The sequence below is a fragment of the Fundulus heteroclitus genome, chromosome 18 (assembly GCF_011125445.2).
Source record: "Fundulus heteroclitus isolate FHET01 chromosome 18, MU-UCD_Fhet_4.1, whole genome shotgun sequence".
NCBI lineage: Eukaryota > Metazoa > Chordata > Actinopteri > Cyprinodontiformes > Fundulidae > Fundulus > Fundulus heteroclitus.
Window position 1 is genome coordinate 37,194,076 of NC_046378.1, and position 23,098 is coordinate 37,217,173.

A 23,098-nucleotide genomic window follows, 5' to 3' on the forward strand; every position below is an offset into this window, starting at 1 on the left:
CTCTCTCCACACTTCTGCTCTACCTTGCTCAGTCTCTGTCTCTCCCCTCTTCTCTGCGTTGTCCTTCATTTTCCATCATCCAGGAGAACAGAAACCCCCCCAGCCCACCAAAACAAAGCTAAAAATAAAAGGATGACAGGCTACAATGACTGACTGCGACAGAACATAGCATTAACTTTGACACGTGTGAATAGATACGCATAAACCCACAGACAAATATGTCCCCATGTGTGCGCTCAGCGTTTTGTCCTCCTGATTCCCCGTAATTCATTTCTGTCCCCAGTGGTGGACATTAGTATTACACCATGTAGCAGTTTACGGAATCAAATTAAATCCAGGCGATTTAAATCGAAGTGACCAAAAATAAATTTAAAGCAATTGCCAAACATCAGACGAAAAACTTTAGACGACACCAAGAAAGCTGAACGACAAACTCGGGTTGTTTGAAAGGAGATCAGGAAGACTTGAGGAATAAATCAAGGCTTTTGCACAGTACCGCTAGTAAAAACTTTTGTTTGATAATAATGTAATTGTCTTAAAAACAATATAGTACAATATAACCCTGAATTTACTAAGATTTGTCCCTTTCTGTCCGCCGGTCAGGAAGAGTAAACGTAGAGTTTCTTAAATTATGTTATCAGAAAGGTTTGTTCGGATCAGAAGAAACTAAGATTGAGCTAAGACAGTGAAAGCACGTTTAGAACTAGCACCTTGTGTTGAGTACGGTGGAGGATCTGGGATGCTGTGGGCCGGGTTCTCCTCCCAAAGATCATGGAAACTTGGGATTGTGAACTTTTTGAAAGACCATGAATCTAAAAATCAACACCAGACCTCTTTCAGAAAGCTGAAAACAGGGCCGTCACTGGTTTGTCCACCAGAATGATGGTCAAATCAAAACGGCACCGGTTCTTCTGAGGCGATCTCGGCTCCCGGACATAAATCTAACTGAAAAGCTGTGGGTTGAGCTGAAGGGGAGAGTTCATCAGAGAGGATCCAGCTCTAGACGAGCTAGATCATAGGAAGAGGAATGCATGAGTATTAGAAAACTGTGAGCTGTCCTTAAACTCTAAAATAGTAATAATTCAATTAAAATCCTCACCAGGGGTGGCATTAAATGAGTGTGCTGTAAGTCCCTCCTGTGTACTTGATGATACCTCTGTTGGCTGACCAGTGCACCGTACAGCCCCGTCATTCCCATTTCTCTACATCTTCGTGGAAACACGCATATGTGGTATAAAAGGCCTTCAGTAGTGATTCTCAAAAGGTCACTGGACATGAGAACCAGCAGAGTCTGTAGGAGACTGCAAGGCATGAGGGATAAATGAGGACATACATGATTGTTATCTTAAAATTCCCTGGGAAGGTATTCCTTCAATAAACAGCATTTTACCCTATGCTGGTGTCATCAGGGCTACGTCTGTACCTGAATAAAAGCAAACGGCTGAACACTGGATTGCAAAAGGTGCTTTTTTTAATAGAAACGTCAAAACCTTCATGTCTTTCTTTTGACACATCCTCCCTGCAGTCTTCCCTGGCCTAGACAACTGGAGGTCCTCCTGCCGGATTTAATGTTTCCGGGGACTGTTCAGCAGAGTGCCTTTTAAGGTGTCATTTTAACATCTGGACTTTGACTAGGCCATTGAACCTTCTTGTTTGTTTCTTTTGCAGCCAGTCTGTTGTAGATGAGCTGCTGCTGTCTTTGGGATTGTTTGGGCCAGGTTTCAGCTGTCGAACAGATGTCCTACATTTGACTCTAAACTACTTCGGTATAAAGAGGAGTTAGCAGTCGACGCCCTGCGGCTGCCAAACTGGCCAAAATCATCACCCCTCCACCATCGTGCTTGGCAGCTGGTTTGACGTAACTGTGCAGCGCTGCTGTGCTTGGCTTGGTCCAACTTGATGCTTTGCATTGTGATCCAGCCTTTTTTTATTTTTTGCTTCTCTGAGTCCTTCACATTTTGACAAATGGATGAATTTTTGTGGGACGTCTACTGCCAGATTGGCAGCAGTCTTAAATGTTCTCCACTTATAAATGATTTTCTTTTAGAATGATGGACTTCAAATGATTTGGAAGTGGCCTTCATAAGCTCTCCCAGATTGGAAGGTTTGTGTGTTTCTCTGAGGTCTACGCTAATGTCCCGTATGTTTCGAACCAACAAACCTCTAAAACCCCTGAATTATAGAGATAGTCTGAGAGAAGATGAACTCATGAACCGGACCAAATGAAATGCCTCTGGCTCCTGCTTTGCCCCTTAAATCCTACGGAAGCAGCAAGAGTAAACTTAGTTTTTACCCGACTGAGCCTGCAAAGTCTTTCTTCCACCTTTGCTCAAGGCGATGGCTGAAAGGAAGTAAAATATGACAAATGACACGAAAACTGTGCTGCGATTTCCGTCTGAGTCTGAGGTTCACGTGTGTTCGCGGTGCAAAGGAATCTGAGTTACAGCGGCTATAATGAAATGCAGAAACTCAGTCGTCTCTGTTGCTGAAGAGCAGCGGCACACAGAGATAGAGAGCGTGTGCAGATTTGCTGACTTAGCATCCAGTCCAATCTTTATGAGTCAGCAGAAGACAACAGAAAACATATGCAACCACGTCTCCATGCATGTCTTCTTTTAGCGTCTCTTTAAATATAAACGTTTTATTTACTACAATGTGTAGTATAAGATGGATGGGTCTATAAGGCCATCCAAATATCACTCATCAGCTCCTAAACTTAGTGTTTTGGCCTCCGGCATCACGTCCTTAAAAGCAGGAGTAGTATGTGTGTAAAGCAAGCAAGAATAACTGAGTTTATAAAAGCAAAACACATTAACTAAAAAAAGAATTGAACTTTAAACTATGGGTTCTATTACATTGGGAAAATATTTTCTTATTCATAAAATGGGAGAATTTGATTAATTTGACCAAAACAATAATATTGTTTGCCCCCTGTTGGCCATTAGAAAGAATGCAGGTTTAAGACATTTCTGCATGAACAATACTCACATTTATCTATTTGTTAAGCATTTAAAAATGTCTTGAGCCACAGTCTAACACGGATCATCAAAAAAATAAAATTATAACTCTCTAAAGAGAAAAAAACAACAACAACTCTGCTGCTGTTCGCTTTCTAAACGTCTCGCTCAACATGAGTTCTTACTCCATTTTCCCAAAATGAATGTCAAACTTCCTGCGTAGGGCAGCAATAACAGGAAGCAGGAAACAGGTGTTCTAGAGGCGGAGAAAGGTTACAGGAAGTGGCCACAGGAAGTGGACGGACATAAATGGTCAGCCATTAAAGTGAAACAAAGTAAGAGTGCTGCTGCAGTTTTCAGTCTGAACAAAAGACAACAGAGGCTAAAGAAACCCCCAGAATAATAAAACGCCCAGACCATTTACAGCTGATCCACGGTTATGCATTTTATTCCTGCTTACTTTTATTCTGTTTTATTTTCCTATATTTTAATCATGTAAAGCACTTTGCATTGTCTCTGTACTGAAATGTGCTGTATAAATAAATTTGCTTTTGCCTTTATTTCAAACCCAAAGTCTGGAACGAGCAACGAGAGGGTTTCCCTCGCTGTATGAGCACAAAGTGATTAAAAAGTTTGCCACTTCAGGATAATCGTCTTTTGCTTTCTTTATATATTTATTTTGTAATGTTTTAAGAGATGGTTGCCTTGTACACACAGAGTTGCTTGAAAAAAAGTGCTTTAGACTGCAGCTCTTGTCAAAAAGAGCAAAAAGACCCGCCAACAGCGACTAACTCTTTTTGCAATATTTGAGTGAAAACCCCTGGAACAAAAGTCCTGAAGAAAAACACTCAGAGACTTTGAAACTGGCAAAAGCAACAACCCAAGAATAAAAAGAGATTGAATGGGTACGAACACTGAATGTTACACAAACTGTTTTGTCTTAAATATGTATTATTTTGGATTATTTTCTCACCTGTTCTTATATGACTTAGCTTCTTTTTATTCATTGTACATTTTATTTCATTATATGTTTAAAGACCCATGCTTTAAGTAACTTTGGTGATTTTAATTACGTATTTCTATATTTATACGAATGCTGGTCTTGTAATCTAACTATGGTTAATATGCCCAACAACCAAACATTTTCACTTATCCACTTGTAGTTTGCCATGATTTTGTAGCTTGGACTACAAAATCATGGCAAAAATAAATAAAAAATGGTGGATTAGCGAAATCAGTTGTTTAGCAGCTTCGCAAACAAACATTGTGGCGTAATGGTTAAAAAAAAAAGTCACAGAGAACATAGAAATGTGAACGGCTTGGACAAAATGACTCACGTTGGAATATAAAGATACCTCCGCAGCTCCTGGAGAGACTACATTCAACTTTTCTGCTCTCCCACAGACTCCAAGCACACAACAAAATGTATTTAAAGGCTTTAAGAGTGGATTTTGCACAATGTGTCCCCTTAAAGTTTTTTTTTTTTTGGTGTATTTGGAAATTCATATCCTCCTCTGGATCAGTTCACACCCACTTTGACAAGAGATGATTTAAAATGATGTACGCCTGGTCTACTGCATATAAATGTAACAATGTGAGTTTAATGAAGTCCATGCTAATTCTGGTCTGATCAGAGGTCATGTGATAAGACCTTAAGGCCCCATAGGAAGTCTGGATATTATTTATTTCCTAATGGATGAAAATAGAAGTAAATTGTTCCTATGTCAATCCTAGATGTGAATAGTTTTGTTTCCGGTTGTTGGAACAGACGACACGGATCGACCCGCTTATTTCCTCCGTCTTCTGATTTCACACCCCTGATTTCTTTCTTTCTTTCCCCTTCAGTGTTTCAGCATTTCTTCTTTCCTCTGCCTCCTTGCAGAGTTTTAACAGAGCTGTGGGTCTGCTACAACACTGTGTGATGCTGAAGAGGATCGTCCTTCGTCGGCTACTGAAGACACAACACAAAATGTACATTTTGTTGGACTTGCGCGACAGAAGCTTTGAAACAAACGCACTAATGTGCAGAAAGAATCTACAAGGGATGCTGAAGATTTACACGGTTTATTTACGATCTGTGCTCCGACTTGTACGAGTGTTCAAAATATTGAAATTAAATATTTAAAGCCGCCTACAGAGAGAACAAGGGTGTGAAGGGCTTTTTTTTCTTTTTCTAATGAACGTAGCTCAGTGAAAAACTTTACAGAATAAAGCTAACGCCATGCGTCCATAAATTCCTCCCGTCGTTCCATCTCTGACCTCCTCACAGCCACCGGAGGAATGCGCTCGGCTCATAAATCATCCTGCGGCCCGTTACGTGGCCTTGAAGCGTGGCGTGTCGTCTGTTGGTGTCGTTGCTGCTCTGCTTTTCTTTCTACAGGGCAGCTGCTTCGTTCCAGCGAGGCCGGCCGTCGCTCTGCAGCTGTCGGCTAACGAGACTTCAGCTCGCCGTTAAGCTTCCAGCCACCCACTCGCTCTCCGACTCTGTCCTCCACTCATCTATCTCTGTGTCGTCGGCTCCGACACCTTCTGTTTTTATTCCCGACCTATTGTTCTTCACGCACACACAAACAGTCACACTCCTGTTTTAATTTGTCTCCCTGCTCCGCTTCGGCCCTGGGAGCTGACCGGAGAGTCCTGCGCCTCACGGCACGACGTGAAGACGACGTCGTCATCGTTGCCCACGACTGGAACAGCAGGCGATCAGCGGTCGGCCTTTCAGAGGCGCACATGCCGAAGCAGGGCGTGGATATCGGCGCGGATGAGATCCGTTCATCGGATCAAAGCGAAGTCTGGCCAAGTGTGAGAAGTCTGTGCTTGGATGTGAGCCACGTGGGGAAGCTACTCATCCATGGACTGCTTTTTAGTTCGCCACAACACAGGGAAACATTTTAAAAAGCCGTTTCTGCTCCTGCAGACCCCCCCCCCCCCCCCCCCCCATGCCAGTTATTTTAATGCTCGGGGTACTTCTGGTCCGATGATCTTGGAGCACCTCGGTGTCCGGCAGTGTTTAAGAGGTTATTTTGGTGTGGGTGTTTCTTTCTCGGTGCAGCATCTGTGTCATCAGATGCTGCACAAACCCATTTAGTTGCCTCTCTGACATGGTATAAATAGCCTAAAGAGCAACAGGGGGATTCGCCCTCTATTATAAGAGTCTAAATATCAGCAGCTATTAGCCTGCCTGTCTCCCTGCGGCTTCTCAAATCATCCAGAACCGGATTACTCAGCTGCCGGTCGGCCTCGGGCTCCAACGCGCTGGCTCTGTACGCGATATGAAAATAACGTTTACACCTTCTGTAAATCAAAAAAAAAAAAAAACCTTCATCATAATTCAACTTGAACACAGGGCGCAGCGAACCACGGGTCAGAAATTAAACCCACCCACCAGCTCTGAAGCACGCTAATTAACACATCGTGTCTCGTTTGTGTAACCTGTGCAAACACCCTGCGAATCGTGTCCTGCGATATTTTTATGCTCAGAAGGGAGGTCTCCTGTAATCATCAGCCGTTGCTTGGAAACAGGAAGCAGAGGCGGGTTTGGAAAAGCACAAACGACCCGCGGAGAGGCCTGACCTGGATCCTGACCTCCAACCACGAGCCGGGCCCTCACCCTTGACGTCAGAGACAAGCTCACCAAATGTCTTTGTGATTACGCTCGGCTGTGCACGGACCTAACGTCTCGCGCTTTATAATGCCCTTTCAGACGTAAATGAGGGTTTCTTTGAGTAACTTCATGGGCTACGAAGATCAGCAGCGCTCTCGCTTCCTTTATCTCTAACTATTTCCATTTAATTGCGAGTTTCTTCCATGTTAAATCATCTCCTGGCGTGAAAACTAAATTCAGCAGACCCAGTAAGAAGCTACCGTGTTCTTTAGGCTCCACAGCATCGACTTCAGAAGGTTTGGCAGCTCGTTAAACTCTCACCAGTCAGAGACCCCAACCCAGAGCATGAGCAAAAAAAAAAAAAAAAAAAAGCATTTTAGAAGGAGCAAACAAATGTAAAAAAATTTTTTTCACAGATTCCTGCTGCTTCCCTAAAGCCAGGACGACCTTCACAGATTGTCGGCGTGTGTTTGTGTCCCTTATAAATGAAATCTGCATCAAAATGTCCTCATTGCTGCAGTTTCGGATGATTTATTCTATAAAAACCTTCTTTCTCCCAGCAGCTAATGTGCATACGTGTCTTTTCATTCGCGTTTCTGTGGCTATATAAAGGGTGGGTGTGATTTTCTCTCCTCCGTTTACATCACTCTGCTGATTATAGGGCTGGGTATCGTCTAGGATGAGCCGATTGGATACGATTCTCGATACATAGCTCACGATACAATGACTTGACTCCAATGTAGATATTTATTACTTTCAAATTAATGCTCAAAGTCATTCAATCAACAAAACCATCCAAATATTATATTTATGTTCTATTTATCATACATTAACAGGAAAATAAAGTGCATTTGGTTCAATGCATTTAACGTGTCACAGAAACCAAAAATGAGCCCAAACGTCTGATTTTAGGGACGAAGGTGCTTCTAAAATCCTGTTGGTCGTTCCGCAAATTCGTCTCACTTGCACTTCCTCGCTGTGAACAGTGATGGCGTGGTGTGATAACGCCCCCTAGGGGTTGGGAGGTATATATATCTTGAAAGCCAGAATATCACGATATTAAATTGTTTTTAAAAACATCGATATTAATCTTTGTAGCGATTTTTATGCACAGTCCTAGCCGATTATGTGTAATACTTGGAGTTTAGTTAAACTTTAAATTAAATATAAGGGAATAAATGGCAATAAAACATGAGGAGCCATCTATCCATACCCTGCTCACCCCTCGTTGGGGCTGGGGCTTGGCAGCGGTCCGGCGGGTAAAGGTTACACCCAGGACTGGTTACCGGTCCATCACAGGGTACCACAGAGGCACAGTGGACCAACAACAACACACGCACACCCACAGGGTGCCAACATCCATGTTTTAGGACACCGAGGGGGCCAGAGCTAGAGAGAACCAACTCGTCGTTCTTTCTGCAAGAGTGCTCACATCTGCGCCGCCGTCCAGCCCGTAATAAATCGTCTCACAGCAAACTTCCAGCGCGCTGGTAATAAAGGCAACCAAATGGAAAGTTAATTATAATAAACATGATGTAATCCAAACATGACTGTAAATGTGAGAAGGGCTCAGTTCATCCACAGTTTAGAAATGCCACGTTGTAAAGATGATTATAAACCACTAGAGTCTCTGTTTCTGGTTAAATAAAAGTCAAAATAAAACAGAAAAAACAGATCTTTACATTCTCACACGATCTCGACGGTAAATGCTCCAACTCTTAATGACGCTTTGGTAGTTTTGTGTGAGAACTATACATATATATGTGGTTGTTTATCTTGGACACAATGCAAAGAAGGAAGGAAATGGCAAAAAAAAACCTTACTATCTATGACCTTGATAAATATTACCACCTAGAGGCTTATGTCAGTTCCAGATTTTAAACTTTAACGGCCTGTATACATGTGAAGTGCCCTCAGTCCTGCCTCCAGAGCTAATAACCATTCACTCATGCTCCAGCCGAGCTGCTTTTGGTTACGGAGAGTCCCCCAGACACTCGCTCCCACTTCCTGCTTCCTGCAGGATGTTCAGGTTTCTGGCCTGTCCTGTGGGTCTGTGAGAGTCAGCCTGCAGTTCATGCGACACCTACGGTTTTCGCCTTCACACCTCCGACACAACATCCTGTCCGACTGAATCTCGTCTTCCTCCCATTCCCGTCAGTCTACCTCCTATTTTCTCCTCTCCTCTCCTCCTTCGTCCGCGTCTCTTTATTTATCAGCATCTTCCCCTCATTTACATTCTATTTACAAATCTGCTTGCAATCATGGATTTTCTTCCTAATTTGTCCCTCATTAAGAGCTCCTATAACAGAACGTTTTCTGTTTTTTTTTTTTTTTATAACCGCAGACACATGGAGCAAACACACCTACGTCACTGTTGCTGTGTTGCCTCTCTGGGTTTATGGTAAAACATTTAGGAGAGCTCCTAAAAGCTCCTCGTAAAACTGTGAGAATATCATTCTTGAATTAAAAGGCGTTAATCTCAGCACGGATGCTTAAAACCTACTTAAAGCACGGGCCAAAAAAACCCCCAAAAAACGGGTTTTCTTGACATTTATTTTTTTATTTGCATACAAAAACTGATTTATTTTGAGAATGAGCCATCACACTGCAAAAACCGATCTAAAAATAAGTAAAATGTTCTTAAAGTTAGTGTATTTATCCGTGATTTGAGCAGGTAAATAAGATTATCTGCCAATGGAATGAGTATTTTGACCCCTTAAAATAAGATAATTAGACATCCTGCATTTGAAATAAGATCATTGAGATGAATTGTTCCTATTCTAAGTGCAAAATTCTTATTCCATTGGCAAATCATCTTATTTACCTGCTCAAATCAAGGACAAATACACAAATTTTAAGAACATTTTACTTATTTCTAGTTCCGTTTTTGCAGTGCACCTCGCAGCTTTTCACTATAAACACATAAAGCGTCCCCCCGGTCCTCCAAAATCCTCCCTCTGCTGACCCAAACACAGACAAAGAGAACAGACGGACCTGTTTGACGCGGTCCGGGTTGACGGTGGTCTGAGGCTGCAGGATGCTGACCGGCTCTGTCTTCTGGGTGCTCTGAGGCATTTCCCTCACCTTCTCAGCGATGAAGTCATGGACGCCGTTCAGCGCCTCCACCGTGCCCTGGATCAGACACACGCGCTCTGTCGTGCCTGCAAACACAGAGGCGTGTACAGCCGGGTCAGGAAAAAGAAACTACAAGGTTTAGGGAGAAAGCAAGAAAAAATGCGACGTTTTGCATCATTTTACCGCTAAAAAAGAATGTGATGCCTTTTCTTTCAGAGGCAACAAGATCTTTAGCCAAAATGTCCTGGTATCTTGCACTCTAACGAGGTCCCCAGGATTTTTTAAAGTGAAAAAAAGCCCACAGCATCGCAGATCCTTCACTGTAATTAACCGTGGATATTCGTTTTTTTCCTCATAAACATTCATATTGTGTTTCACACTACAGTCAACAGGAGTGTTTATAGCTGAAAAGATCAATTTTACCCTCACTTGACCAGAGAACACAGTCTTGGTAACAATCCCAGAGGAATGGAGTAAAATCAATCAATCAATCAATCAATCAATCAATCAAATTTTATTTCTAAAGCGCTTTACAACAACCAAACAAAGTGAACAAAGTGCTGCACAGAATTAAAAGCACAAACAGAAATAGCAATGAGACATAAAGAAACCAGCTGTACATATGACTGTAATTCAGTCCAAATGTTAAAAGGAGTCTCATGTGTAAAAGGCCAAACTGAACAAACAGGTCTTTAGCCTGGCTGTGAATGGGTCAGGGTTGTGATGAACGTCTATCATCGTCTTTATATCTGGGATTTCTCTAGATATCACCTCATGGTCGTGATAGAGCAGAGATGATAATTTTTTTAATTACTTTGTTTTATTTTTTAATTTTACTAATTAACAACAAACTTAACCCTTAATATTTTAACCTAAGAAATGTTTGCAGAGGCGTGTCATTTCTGAAATTATATGGATAACGGAACCGGACATGGTCCCCTCACTGCCCTGCATGGCCAGATAAACGTGGCTCTGTTTTCAGCCGCCTTTGTTTCAGTCCCAGTTCTCTTAAACATTTTAACACCTGCTTTGACTCTAAATCTACGGCAATATTGGACATTTTGTCATTTTATTCTGATAAAATAATCACATGTCTTAGATCTTTACTTGAATAGTATGTTTTCTCATCTTTCCCATTTTGAGCAGTATAGCTTTTACAAACAGACATCTGAAGTCATTTTACTTTCTCAGGGCAACATCAAGTCACCGATTACTAATTGAAAGTTGCACAAAAAAAAAATGTTGCCACTAGTATTTTTTGTCAAATACAAATATTTTCTGACGTGCGTTTTTCTTGAACTTGATAAAAAATACCAGAATTAAAAGCTGGATTTTTTTCTAAAGTTATGCGATTCAAAAAAAACAACTCAAATCTCTACCGTGACAGCAGCTGTAAGTGGAAATGTATGTGAATAAACCGATAAACGTCGCATGCGGTAAAAACATGCGCAGACAAGAGAATCTGGGACAAAGCCTCTCGAAGCATCTGAACATTGCTGGACCTCTCTCTCGTTCACCATTCACTGTCTCTACTTTATTTCTTGCCTGTTATTTATTTTTAATCCAGTTTTTGCCTCCATGGGTTTTCCAGTCCCCGTCATCTCCTGCATTTTGGTCCCTCTCCATCTCCCTCCATCCTTTTTCCCCTGACTGGATGTTCAGAAGGCTCTGGCCTTATCACAACCCAGCAGCGAGTCGTTTAGCACTTCCCGTCTCCTCCTCCCCACCGTGGGGCCGGCTTGGTTTGGCCCCGCTCAGCCTCGTGTGGCTCCGGCTGGACCAGGAGGATTGGGGGGGGGCGTATAATACAGGGGGAGGAATACACTGCAAAACCGGAACTAAAAATTTGTAAAGCTTTATTGAAATGAGTGAGTTTGTCCTTGATTTTGAGCGGTAAATAATATTATCTGCCAATGGAATGAGTATTTTGACCCCTAAAATAAGATAATTAGACATCCAGCACTTGAAATAAGACGATGGAGATGAGTTATTCCTATTTTAAGTGCAAAAATCTTATTCCATTGGCAGATCATCTTATTTACCCACTCAGATCAAGGACAGATACACTAATTTTAAGAAAACATTACCTATTTTTAGTTGTGTTTTTGCAGCGTACGGACACGATGCTGATGGAGACACACAGCAGCCAGGATGGAGACGTTTAGCAGGAAGGCAGAAGTAGTTTAATGAGTGGAGTTTGTGACAGTAACGTCTAAAAATAAAGCAGCGCGTTTGTCATTTGCTGATTTTAGTGACCCGTCCGCGCCGGATCTTTTCATAAGGCAGGTTAGCGTTATAATGCCGTTACTGCACATTCCTATTTTTACAGGCTGGTGACAGCGGTGATAAACGCGATCTGTTGACAGGAGCTGAATGCCTGCGTTTGGTCGAGTGAGTCTGATGACAAGCTGAAAAATCGTGTTAGCTGGACATGAAAATCAGTTGTCAGACGAAGCCATTTGTTGCTGCGCGCCGCTTTCCCTATTTTATCCGTCTTTTTTTGGGAACACCCTCACTTGACCATTGAACTGTGTGTGTGTGTGTGTGTGTGTGTTTCTGTGCGTTGATTCTGAGGAAACTGGGCCTCGCCTCTCGCTGACAGCTGGTGCCCTCTGGGTAATCTGCAGCCGTCCAATCAGAGACGAGGATTAACAGGCCATTGTCTTGGCATGAGAGAGTGAGTGTATGTTTGTTGTGTGTGTGTGTGTGTGTGTGTGTGTGTGTGTGTGTGTGTGTGTGTGTGTGCAGGAAAGGCCACTCTGTCGCCGAGGATCATATTAGGGCTGCTGTACAACTGTGCTTTGGCAACAAAGACCAGCTTCATATCTGCACAACCATCCATGAGCTGCCATATGATGCAGAACACACTGTCACTTTTAGAAAAAAAGGAAAAAGACTTTTATGCATCATTAGTTTACAGAAATGTGATTTAAACCCGTGTACCTGGCACTATCAGGGTCTGTTAAGGCATTGCACCTGGACCACGACACAGCCACAAGTAAAGCTAACTTAGTAACAACATTATAAAGATATTAATACCCTTACAAAATTCAGTCTAGAACTAATGTACTTTAGTCGAGTTAGTTTATTTGAACGCTGAAAAATGGCAAGTACTGGTCCAGGTTTTCACCTGAACTCGTGCGCTGAGATGAGAGAAGCCTCAACACTAAGGGGGCGGCAGTGGTGGAAACTACTTTAAATTTACTGGAAGCTGAACTAAGTTAAAGCCTTCATTTATTTTTATGTTGCATTGCTTATCGTGGGGAGTGGTGGCCTATCCATTAGAGCAGAGCGCTTGGGTCCAGCATCTACAATTTAATTTCTATTATAGCCGTAAACGTTTTCTGCAAACTCAAATACCCTAACGAGCGCCTCCCAGGGACTGCGATTAGATTCCTTTGCTGGCTTTTAAATAACAAAAAAATGACACATGAACCCAGATATTCAGAGTCAGAGTCGCCAGCCTGACATGGAGATCTTGTACTTGGCTGTGCGGCTGCCTCAAATCTCCAATTAAGTCAAAAGTTAAGATATTTCAATGAGCTTTAATAACCATTGATACGATTATGTCTGAGCATAACCCTTTCCTGAAATAGGCCCCCGCACACAAACTCACAGTCGTAGACGTATAAATGCCAAAGCAGCGCCAACGCAGCTGGATTTATACATCCCTCAGTGATTTAAAGTGAGCTCAGTTGGCAGCTTGTTCAGCGAGGGCCTAGTGTGAGTCTGCAAGTGCATTTTAGCATTTGCTCCTATGTATATATGAAAAAAGAAATTCAACTTTGGACATTTTTAACGGCTGGGGACTTTTTTTGAGGGGTTTCAGAAGAAAACAACCTAATTTGACTCCTTTCAGCGCATTTATAAAACAAATTCTGCAAAGGGAAGCTCATAGCAAGTTAAAACATCAAATGAGCGTCTGGTTGTGTAGGGACAAAGTCAACTTATGGCGTGTTGCTATAGTGGAACTTGATGCAGAGGTGCACTGCAAAAGGGGACTAAAAGTAAGTAAAATCTTCTTAAAATGAGGCTATTTTTTTTATTTGAGCAGGTAAATAAAATGATCTGCCAATGGAATAAGATTTTGGCATTTAAAATAGGAACAGCTCATCTCCATCATCTTATTTCAAGTGCAGTTTTTCTAATGCCAAAATTCTCATTCCATTGGCAGATTATCTTATTTACCTGCTCAAAGCAAGGCCAACTCATTTCTAGAAGACTTTACTTACTTTTAGTTCCCTTTTGCAGTGTGAAAGCTTGTTAGACATGATTCATTATCCATAACGATCCAGTGGACCGGGCATGATCTACTACCAGTTAAAGTCCCGAAGAAGAAAAAAACAAAAAAAAAACAAGTCACATATGGTAAAACTAAACCATCCGGCTGAGCTCAATGGTTCCGGTCAGGGGGTTGTCAAGTTTCAGAGATGAAACACCTGCAAGCAGAGGTTTAGAAAAGCACGGCTAGTACCGAGCGAAGAATGCACTTTACCTAAAGCACCCAGACTTACTGCGTTCCAGCTGCTCTGTAAATAATTGCAAACGTGCAAATTTCTACAAAGCACAAACGCACACACACACACACACACACACACACACACACACACACACACACACACACAGGGCTCAGTCTCTGAGGATGGTGGGGATTGAGGGCGAGGAGCCTGAGCCAGACGTGAACTTTTTGCCCGCCGTTTCCACGGCGACAAAGTGACCCGGCACCTTTTCGCTCAACACCAGCACACTCATCATCGTCGCGAGCCAGGTTGCAGACCGTGGCGCTTGTTTTTATTAAGGTCTAACCAACATGACTCACTCCTTCCTCCTCTGCACTCCTCCTCCTCCTCCTCCTCCTCCTCCTCCTCCTCCTCTCTCTGATGATCAGAGAGGCAGTGGTAACAGACATAAAGCACAGAGAGCTGTTTCTCTGATTTGTGACTCACAGCAACATATGCGGGCCCGGCACGGCGATGCATGTTAGGACTTCAGGATGAGCTCCCGCTGGAACGCCCCTCTGTGGCTAAAATTGAACAAAGCGAGCCACGTGTTGGAGATCAAACGTTTGGCTTTTCTAGATGCGAGCCAGAAAGCGGCAGAGGAGAAGAGGAGAGGAGAGTCATTCTGAAGCAACTTATCAAAAGCAGCGGGCAGAGAAAAAAAAGAACGAGTCTGTTCTGACCGGAGTGAGAGAAATTAGGGTTTTTCCAGGGTACACTGCAAGAAGGGAACTAAAAGTAGGTAAAATTTCTTGAAATAAGTGTATTTTTTCTTGATTTGAGGAGCTAAATAAGACTATTTGCCAATGGAATAAGATTTTTGCACTTAAAATAGGAACAATTCATCTCCATCATCTTATATCAAGTGCAGGATATCTAATTATCTTATTTTAGGGGTAGAAATACTCATTCAATTGGCAAATAGTCTTATTTAGCTCCTCAAATCAAGGAAAAACACACTCATTTCAAGAAATTTTTACTTACCTTTAGTTCCCTATTTGCAGTGTATCCTGTGGGTCACAGACCAGTTTCTTCAAATAACTGTTCAAATGTCTTATTTAAATCACTGGCTGATTCTTCAAAACCTCATACTTCTACACGTGACAATCTAAAGGCAAGGCTATCCTTTTCAGAGCCAGACATTTGCTTTGATTAACCACCTCAGAGGAAGACGGCTCTTGGCTTGAGTCTCTTTCGGGAGCTCTCCATCTCCCTCCACACGCTGCCGCTTCCCTCCACGGTTCGAACACGTCCGACAGAGCAGTAAGCAGGCACAGTTGTCTCAAACCCTTCATCACAACGGCTCGAATTAAAGGTAACCGTGGGAGTTTCTTTCCCTCTTTCTGCAAGCCGTTTCCCTCCGGATCCGACAGGCCTCTCCAGCTTTGACACCGAACGGTCAGATTCCCGTTTTACGAGCTGACAGTCAGGGGTTGTATTCGAAGGAACACAAATGTGATTTCTGTGAAAGATCATAAAATCACATTGGTCGGACGAGAAAGCACACAAACACGTTTGATCTGGAGCGTCGGTTCTGATCAAACATTACATCGCCGGTGTGGCAGGAGTAGAGAGGACAGACTGTAGCAGATGTACCTTTCTGCGTCCATTCCTATTCTTTGATTGCTTTGTGAGCTCCAATAATGATGTAGTTACAGTGGCTCGTAAAGATGACTCCCCGTCTCACTGCCTGTTAATTGCATTAGTCAACCCACAATTAACCGCCGTGATTCATACTTTCCAGCCTCATCCAGTCAGAGGTGGGAAGACTTGGCCTCTCTGGGCTTCTGTAGGTGACAACAAGGGCGAATTCAATTGCACTTGTTGCTTTAAAAGTCAGGTTTGGTCCAGAATTGTTTTCTAAATCTAAAGCTTTATTTTACCAGGAGATCCCACCGAGGTTAAAACCCCCGTTTTTCCAGGGAGTCCTCGCAGATTTCACTTTACATTTTCTGGTCCTGCTGAGCTTATCTGAATAAGAACATTTGGGAGCGTAGATGAAGGAAACATGTGTGATCCTACAGAGTCACTGAGAGGAAATATAAGATTTTTACAATCAGACTGGAATCAGATAGATTACTCGCTGGTGTGAAAATGCAGCAGCAATTTCTTCTTAAACTTAAAGCTTACTTTTTCCCAAACCTGCAAGTTACTTCAAGGACATTTTGGTACTTTTTTTTAACAATTACTTTCCTGGAACTTACAGGTTACTTTCTTGAGATTACAGGATGCTTTCTGGAATTTGCAGATTGCTTTTCTGGGACCTTTAGATAACTTCCTGAAAACTTACAGGATATCTTTGTGTGTTTTTGGGGAAAAAGCTGATTACTTTCCAGAACTTAGAGGTTACTTTCCCAGAGCTTTCCTGGTACTTTGCTTTACTCTCTTGAACTTAGAAGGTGCTTTTCCTGAAATGTGCAGATTACTTTTCCAAAGGTTACTACTTACTTTCTATGAATTATTCCTGACTTTTTTAAAACATAGATGTTGCTGCCCTGAGACTTACAGGATGGTTTGCAGGTAGTCCTGGAAAGTAACTTTTAGGTTCAGGTAAAGTGACCTGTAGGACTGTGTTATAGATCCTTACCAATATTTATTCTGAAAACATTTAATCCTTGTCGAAATTATGCTTCTAAGAAGTTATTTAGTTTCCATTAAGTAGCTTAAGACCTTTTTATGGATGTGCTGATTTAATGCAGGAGAAAATCCTCAACTACATCTGAGTTACAAACACATTCCTGCAAACAGACATCAGCGCTGCTAAAGGGAAACAAATGCACATACAAAGCCCATTCCCAGGGAACGCCCTGCATGGCCCTCCATGCAAATTGTCCAGGAACAGAGAAAAATATGTACTTTTTATTTTCTACCTGGCATGGAAGCAATACAAACTGAAACCATTTCTATCTTTTTTGTATGATTCATGTTTTTTATTTGCAAAAAAAAAAAAAATTAAACTGTTCCCTGGAGGATATTTTCTTGTTATTAAATTTAGATATATAAACTGTCTGGTTCATGCAGCATCTCTACACTGCAAAAAGAGAACTAAAAGTAGGTAAAATCTTCCTAAAATGAGTGTTTTTGTCCTTGATTTGAGCAGAATAATAAGATTATCTGACATGCAACACTTAAAATAAGATGATGGAGATGAGTTGTACACTCATTTCAAGACAATGTATTCTGATAAAAGTTATCCACTTGTGGAAAACAACTTCCTAGTTGGGAGAGTTCCTCCAAAAAGAAATTCCTAACCATTAATATTTGATAAAGAGCTGCAGAGAACTACACAGGGCTGGAGGAGAGGAGACGAGATGTGACAGAAACACCAGAAGCCCCGTGTTCACAGGTACATGATGTTCATCCCCTGCTGTGCTGAGATGTACAGCCTTTTCCCTTCCAGCATGCCTCTGATGGGGGAAAAAAAATAAACATCAGGGACGACAGGCGATAGGTACAGATACGGTGGCTCGCACAGCTTCAGGCGCAACGAGGGGAGAGAAAGGAAGGGATGAAAAGCAGGAGAAACCTACAGAAAGTCAGAGAGGGAGATCGGGAACAGAGCCACCGTGGCGATGTCAAAATGGAGTGACAGCAGCGACAGAGGGAGGCAAACAGAGACGTGGAGGGAGACGGACAGACCGGGACGCTGGGAGAGAAACCTCTGTGAAACCTGTCACAACAGAGTAATGTCAGAAAAAAACGGGGCGGCTGGGAAAAAGAGGAGATTCTGCAGGATTTGTGTCCAAACCCAACAACACCGGGCTGCAACGCGGATAGGAGGCTTCAGCTCACGTTATGCATGAGCCAAACAGGGTTTTACATCATTCCTTATCTTTATGTTGCTAATTTAAGATGCTGTTTTTGGCGATTTTCTGCTCTGTGTATTTATACCGCAGAACCACGTAGAGGAGGTCTGGAAAGAGTAGTGAAAAACGAATTAGAGAAATGTGCTGTCAAAACTAAATCCATGTGCAATTTAATATGCAAACACTATAACTCACAGTGAAGAATGTCCAACTGGGCTTTCGGTGGTAACAGAAGGCGTAGTGAGATGTGACAACTAGTTTAATGTAAGCTCATTAAACGGAGCTCCTTAGGCTGTGGATAAGCTCAGGTTAACTGGCCACCTTTGATCAGATCTGGAATTGATCTGGATTAGTGGAGTACCGCTCCTTCTTGTTGTTGCAGAAAGCAGAAAAAAAGGCAAATAAAGACAGAGAGGGGACACTCAGAGAGGGAGGTGACGATGAAAGCAACAAAGCAAATATGCTTTTAGATTTTCTCATCTCGCTTCCACAATTTGAAGCAAATTTCAGTGGAAACAAATGACCTCTTTCTGCACGTAGAAGTCCAGGCAGATCTGATTTATGACCGCTATCCGACCCTCCCTGGATCCAGACTTTTACCTACGTTTCATCCAAAGATAATAAAACCTTCCTCAGCAAAACAACAACATATGCTGCCCAGAAAATTAGCAACAAAGAAAACAAACGTGTATGCACCATTTAAAAAAAAAAAAAATCAAACAAAGAATAATTTGCCCTAAACAACAAAGTAGCAGAAAAACGGTTTATTTGCTGTTTTTTTTTTCTCCACGGAGGAGAATTTCCTGAGGGACTCCTCTTAAATCTCAGGACGTATTAACTCCATTTAAATTCCCTTTGGCTCCGAGCTAAATGTTTCCAATCGGCATGATAAAAGGAGCGCTGACAATGAGGCAAACAGACCGGGAGAGGGATGAATTCATCGACTGACATATTAATAACCCGAAGGAAATGACCGCGCAGACCTCAGTAAGCTTTTATTAGGGCGAGGGTTTGCTGGAAGAAAAACGGAGGTGAGCAACCAACGCACCTACTCAGGGCTAGATGAAGTCATGCTGAATTCGGCAAAGCGCGCACGCCATAAGGGGAGAGTTTTCTGGGTTGAATCTTAATTTATTTGTGCAGCACTGGCGTGCATTAATAGTCCTCTTTAGTCACTTTGCAAACAAGGGAGAAGAATCCAATCTAACTCATTTATTACTGCAGTTTCCATTCATTTCATTCCAAATACAGTAAATGCTGCACACTTTAATTTAACACTTAAAAAGGCACTTCCATCCGTTTCATAAAACAAATAAAGTCTGGTTTGAAGCAACTAAAACCAATTTATTACTCCTATTAAAAATATAGTTTCCAATAAAGTGGAAATTAAATAAATTTAAGCTGGTTTAGTCCTGTTGATTTAGATTTTTTACTGACCAGTGGGCTAAATCATTCCAAAAACACTATTATACACAAAATAACAGACAATAAAGTCCATCTATAATCTTATAACAATTAAAACACTGTATATACAATTTATTAAACCAAACTATAACCCAGTTATGCTATAATTATCCAACTCCATCTGATTTATTGCAAATAAACACATTCCCAACCAATACAAATATTCTCCAATTCTAATTTATTTCACATAACTATTCTGTGCTTTATCTTAAAATTTAAAAATGTCTAATTCCTCCCACTTTGAACCGCCTATTATCAACACTTTTCTCCTTTTCAAGGGCAGGTTAGGGTTAAATTTGAATCGGCTTTAGCAGAATTAAACTGTACCTAAACGAGCTCAGCGCCAGTCTTGTCCATTTACGCTCGGACTCCAGCCAAGTAAACACACTCTAATTCAGCCCGGTTATATCCCAGCTCCATTCAGTTCAGTTTTAATAAACACACTTGAATTTATTACAGTTACACTCCAGTTTTATCTAATTTATTCCTATAAAATTAGTCCAATTCAATATCCCCCAACACCAATATTGATTTGACTTGGATATGAGTCTTATTAGATCCCGAAGACTATCTGCATGCTTTAAAAGCTTTTCAGGAAGAGTTGTTGGTAAGTGCAATAACCTGATTTAATAGAAAAAAAAGGTGTGGAAAGATTATGTGTTGTTGTGTCTGCATCTAATCTGTCTCATCAAAATCTTCAATATTGTAACAATGTCACAATGAGAATATAAACTCTTGATTTGTCTTGTGTTTTAGTGTAATAAAAAGTTACGATGCTTCAACATCATCTTCCTACTCTCTGGATACTTGACCCAGTAAATAAGCCAGACTGGCTCAACTGTTTCAGACATGTGGAAAATGTGGCAGCATGAGTGTCACAGCAATGCATCTGGTAGTGCCAAGGACCTTATCCAAGTCTACCAATAATCAGGGGTGTAAATCACCAGCTTTCTAACGATACGATGTTATATCGATGCCGATGTGATATTTGCTGATTTGCTGATAGTCTGTTACGATTTTAGATCGATGCGATCGATATGACGCGATATCATCTGCCCATCTACTATTATTCACATTGATATCAACTCACGAAATGCTGTTTTTAAATCAAAAACAGAATTCTTCTAATTTTAAAATAATAATAATGATGATAACAGATCACCTGCTCAATGTGGTCTCATGACTTAACTTCAAAACAAAAGGCGTATCTTAGAAATTACGGTATGGATTGACATTTTCATTTTACATCGATCTAATTAGATTGTTAATCATTGAAACGATATATTGATGTGGATCGATGTATTGTTACACCCCTACCAATAATAACATAAATCAGTATTTTACTACACCACGCAGACTCTCTGTCTGCACTGATGAAGATTCACCCACCTCACAATGACGAATGCTTGGAGTTTTCAGCATCCTGAGGTGAGCGAATCGGCTCCAAGTGACAGCTATCCAAATTATTTTGTGATTAAGTCACCTAATCATTTTTTGACCACCTGGAGGCTTCTTAGAGTATGTATATTACCTTTTTTTAAGGGCAAGGGGGATGCTGATGCATCTCTCGCAGCCATTGGGAGAGAGGCAGGGTACACCTTATGCTTTTTCTTACAATATAAACAGTGTGGCTATTATCTGTGAAACAAAACTATCCCAAATCATCCTAATTCAAACCAGCTGAGTCAAAAAAATTCAGATTCTGATCCATATCTTTGCAATCATTCTCATTGCATTTAATGTTGCATTTATTTTAATCAGCATTTAGTTTGGTTTAGGTTCAACGGGAGTATTCAGTATGTTGACAGATCACACAAACATGCTGGTGAATGTCCACCGAGCGCACACTCTTTCAGGCAGCTGGGCAGATGTTGGTGATGTCATGAGAAGTTCTTCCAAAAAAGTGAATAGCGTGAAGCGAATGAAGTGTGTGTGCGTGTGTGCAGGACTGCATGTGCTGATGTAATCAGGCCCAGTAAGGAAACTTGGACCTGTTCTCTGCTGCAGTCGACCAAGTCATCATTAAAGAGAGAACAGGACAGAGAGAAGAGGAGAGAGAGAGAGAGAGAGAGAGAGAGAAAGAAAGTGGAAATTAGAGAAGGAAGAAGAGAGGAATAGCAGGAGAAAAGGTCGGAAAGGGCAGTTTAAAGAAGGGACACTTAGAGGAGCAGAAAAGGAGCGAAGAATTGGAAGTCAATGAGAATCTTTAGAGAGAAAGGATGAATACAAAAGGAAATACAGACAAGAAAGAGCTATTGTAGATGTAGATGTGAGAGTGCCAAGAGTTTATTTGTCCCATGAGAACTTAAAGGACTATAACACACTGACTGCTTCACTGTTTACACCAGACAAACTTATGGTCAATTAGAGAAAAAAAAACGTATCGCTGTCAGCGGGCCTGAGGGTTCTTACTGTCCTAAAAAATGACAAGAAAAACAAAGATCTTACCCCCATGTGAAAGATTCTTTCCCCCTTCTGTTCATTGTGAAGCGTTTATTGCAGCTGAAAGAAGATTTGTGGTTGAAATAAAGCCGGCAACAACTTCGGGGCTGCTAGCACCGTGATCAGCAACCAGGTCAAGAGGCATAACAGAACAGAAAGGGGTTTGCACACAAACAAACTGCACCACTTGGGTCGATGTTTCCTCCATAAACTTCTCACAATAGGTTGCTGGAAATGTTGCCACCTTGTTCCAAAACTTTTTTTTTCCAGCTTTCCTAACAAGTTTTCTTCATAACGGCCACATATAAACATTTTCTTGGCTCTCCTTAAACACCTTTGTTACTCATTTCGATGTATGCTTGAGGTCATTTTCCATCTGGAAGACTCAAGCTTCAGCTTCCTGGCCGATGTCTTGAAATGATAATGAACATCTCCTCGTAATGCTCTTTTCTCATGATTCAAAATGCAGAACAGCCACATAGCATGATGCAGCCACCGCCGTGCCTCACCACTGGGATGGTGTTCTTTTAGTTTCATAAGACCAAAGGGCACGTCTAAAGAAATGTAAAGTCCTTGTCCCTGGATGCATTTACAAACGTTAATCTATTATTTTAGGGTTGCTTCTGCCGTTTTCCTCGCTGACTGTTGGTACTGGACACACTTCACTATAGATAATGACTCTTTCACAAGACCTTTTTCTTGTTCTTCTGGAACTGATGTGCACATTTTGCATTCATCTCTGGGACGGAGATGAGGCGGATGAGAGGACGAGGAGAGGACCTGCATCCTTGCTGAAAGGTCGTAGTCGTGTAAAATCCTTTAAACAGAAAAACGCGGCACCGTCAGGCATTGGGAAGCTGTAGTCTACGGAGAACCAGCCTCGTGGAGGTCCATGATCCTCCTTCTAATACCTTGTCACTAAAGGAAGCAGAGTGTTTAAGGTATTAATACACATCTGTTCCTTCGTTTAACTCCGGTGTTGTGAATGTACGGCAATCAGAAGGTCACAAAGCCAGAACTTCATCAGCTGGGATGGACTGAAATTGGTGCTTTAAGGCTTCTGAAGATAAAACATCCTAAAGAAACTGATCTCTCTCCTTATTCTGGCATGCATCAAAAGTAAATAACTTCAAAAACAGTAACTGACCTAGAAAAGTTTAGTCTCCTTTTATTTCTGTCATAGATTTAAACTTTTTATCTTTTTATGTAGCGTATGTAAATAGCTAGTTTCAACTGCGCTCACATAAAATA

General features: G+C 41.6%; 1 protein-coding gene across 2 annotated transcripts in view; it reads right to left on the reverse strand.

Moving 5' to 3' along the window:
* The window catches only part of nova2 (NOVA alternative splicing regulator 2), a 92,712-nt gene that overhangs the window by 22,088 nt on the left and 47,526 nt on the right, over nt 1-23,098 (reverse strand). For both annotated transcript variants that reach the window (XM_012872480.3, XM_012872479.3), the window contains one exon: nt 9,556-9,722. In XM_012872480.3, the coding sequence (XP_012727934.1) occupies nt 9,556-9,722 (167 nt within the window). The remainder of the gene's footprint in view (nt 1-9,555; nt 9,723-23,098) is intronic.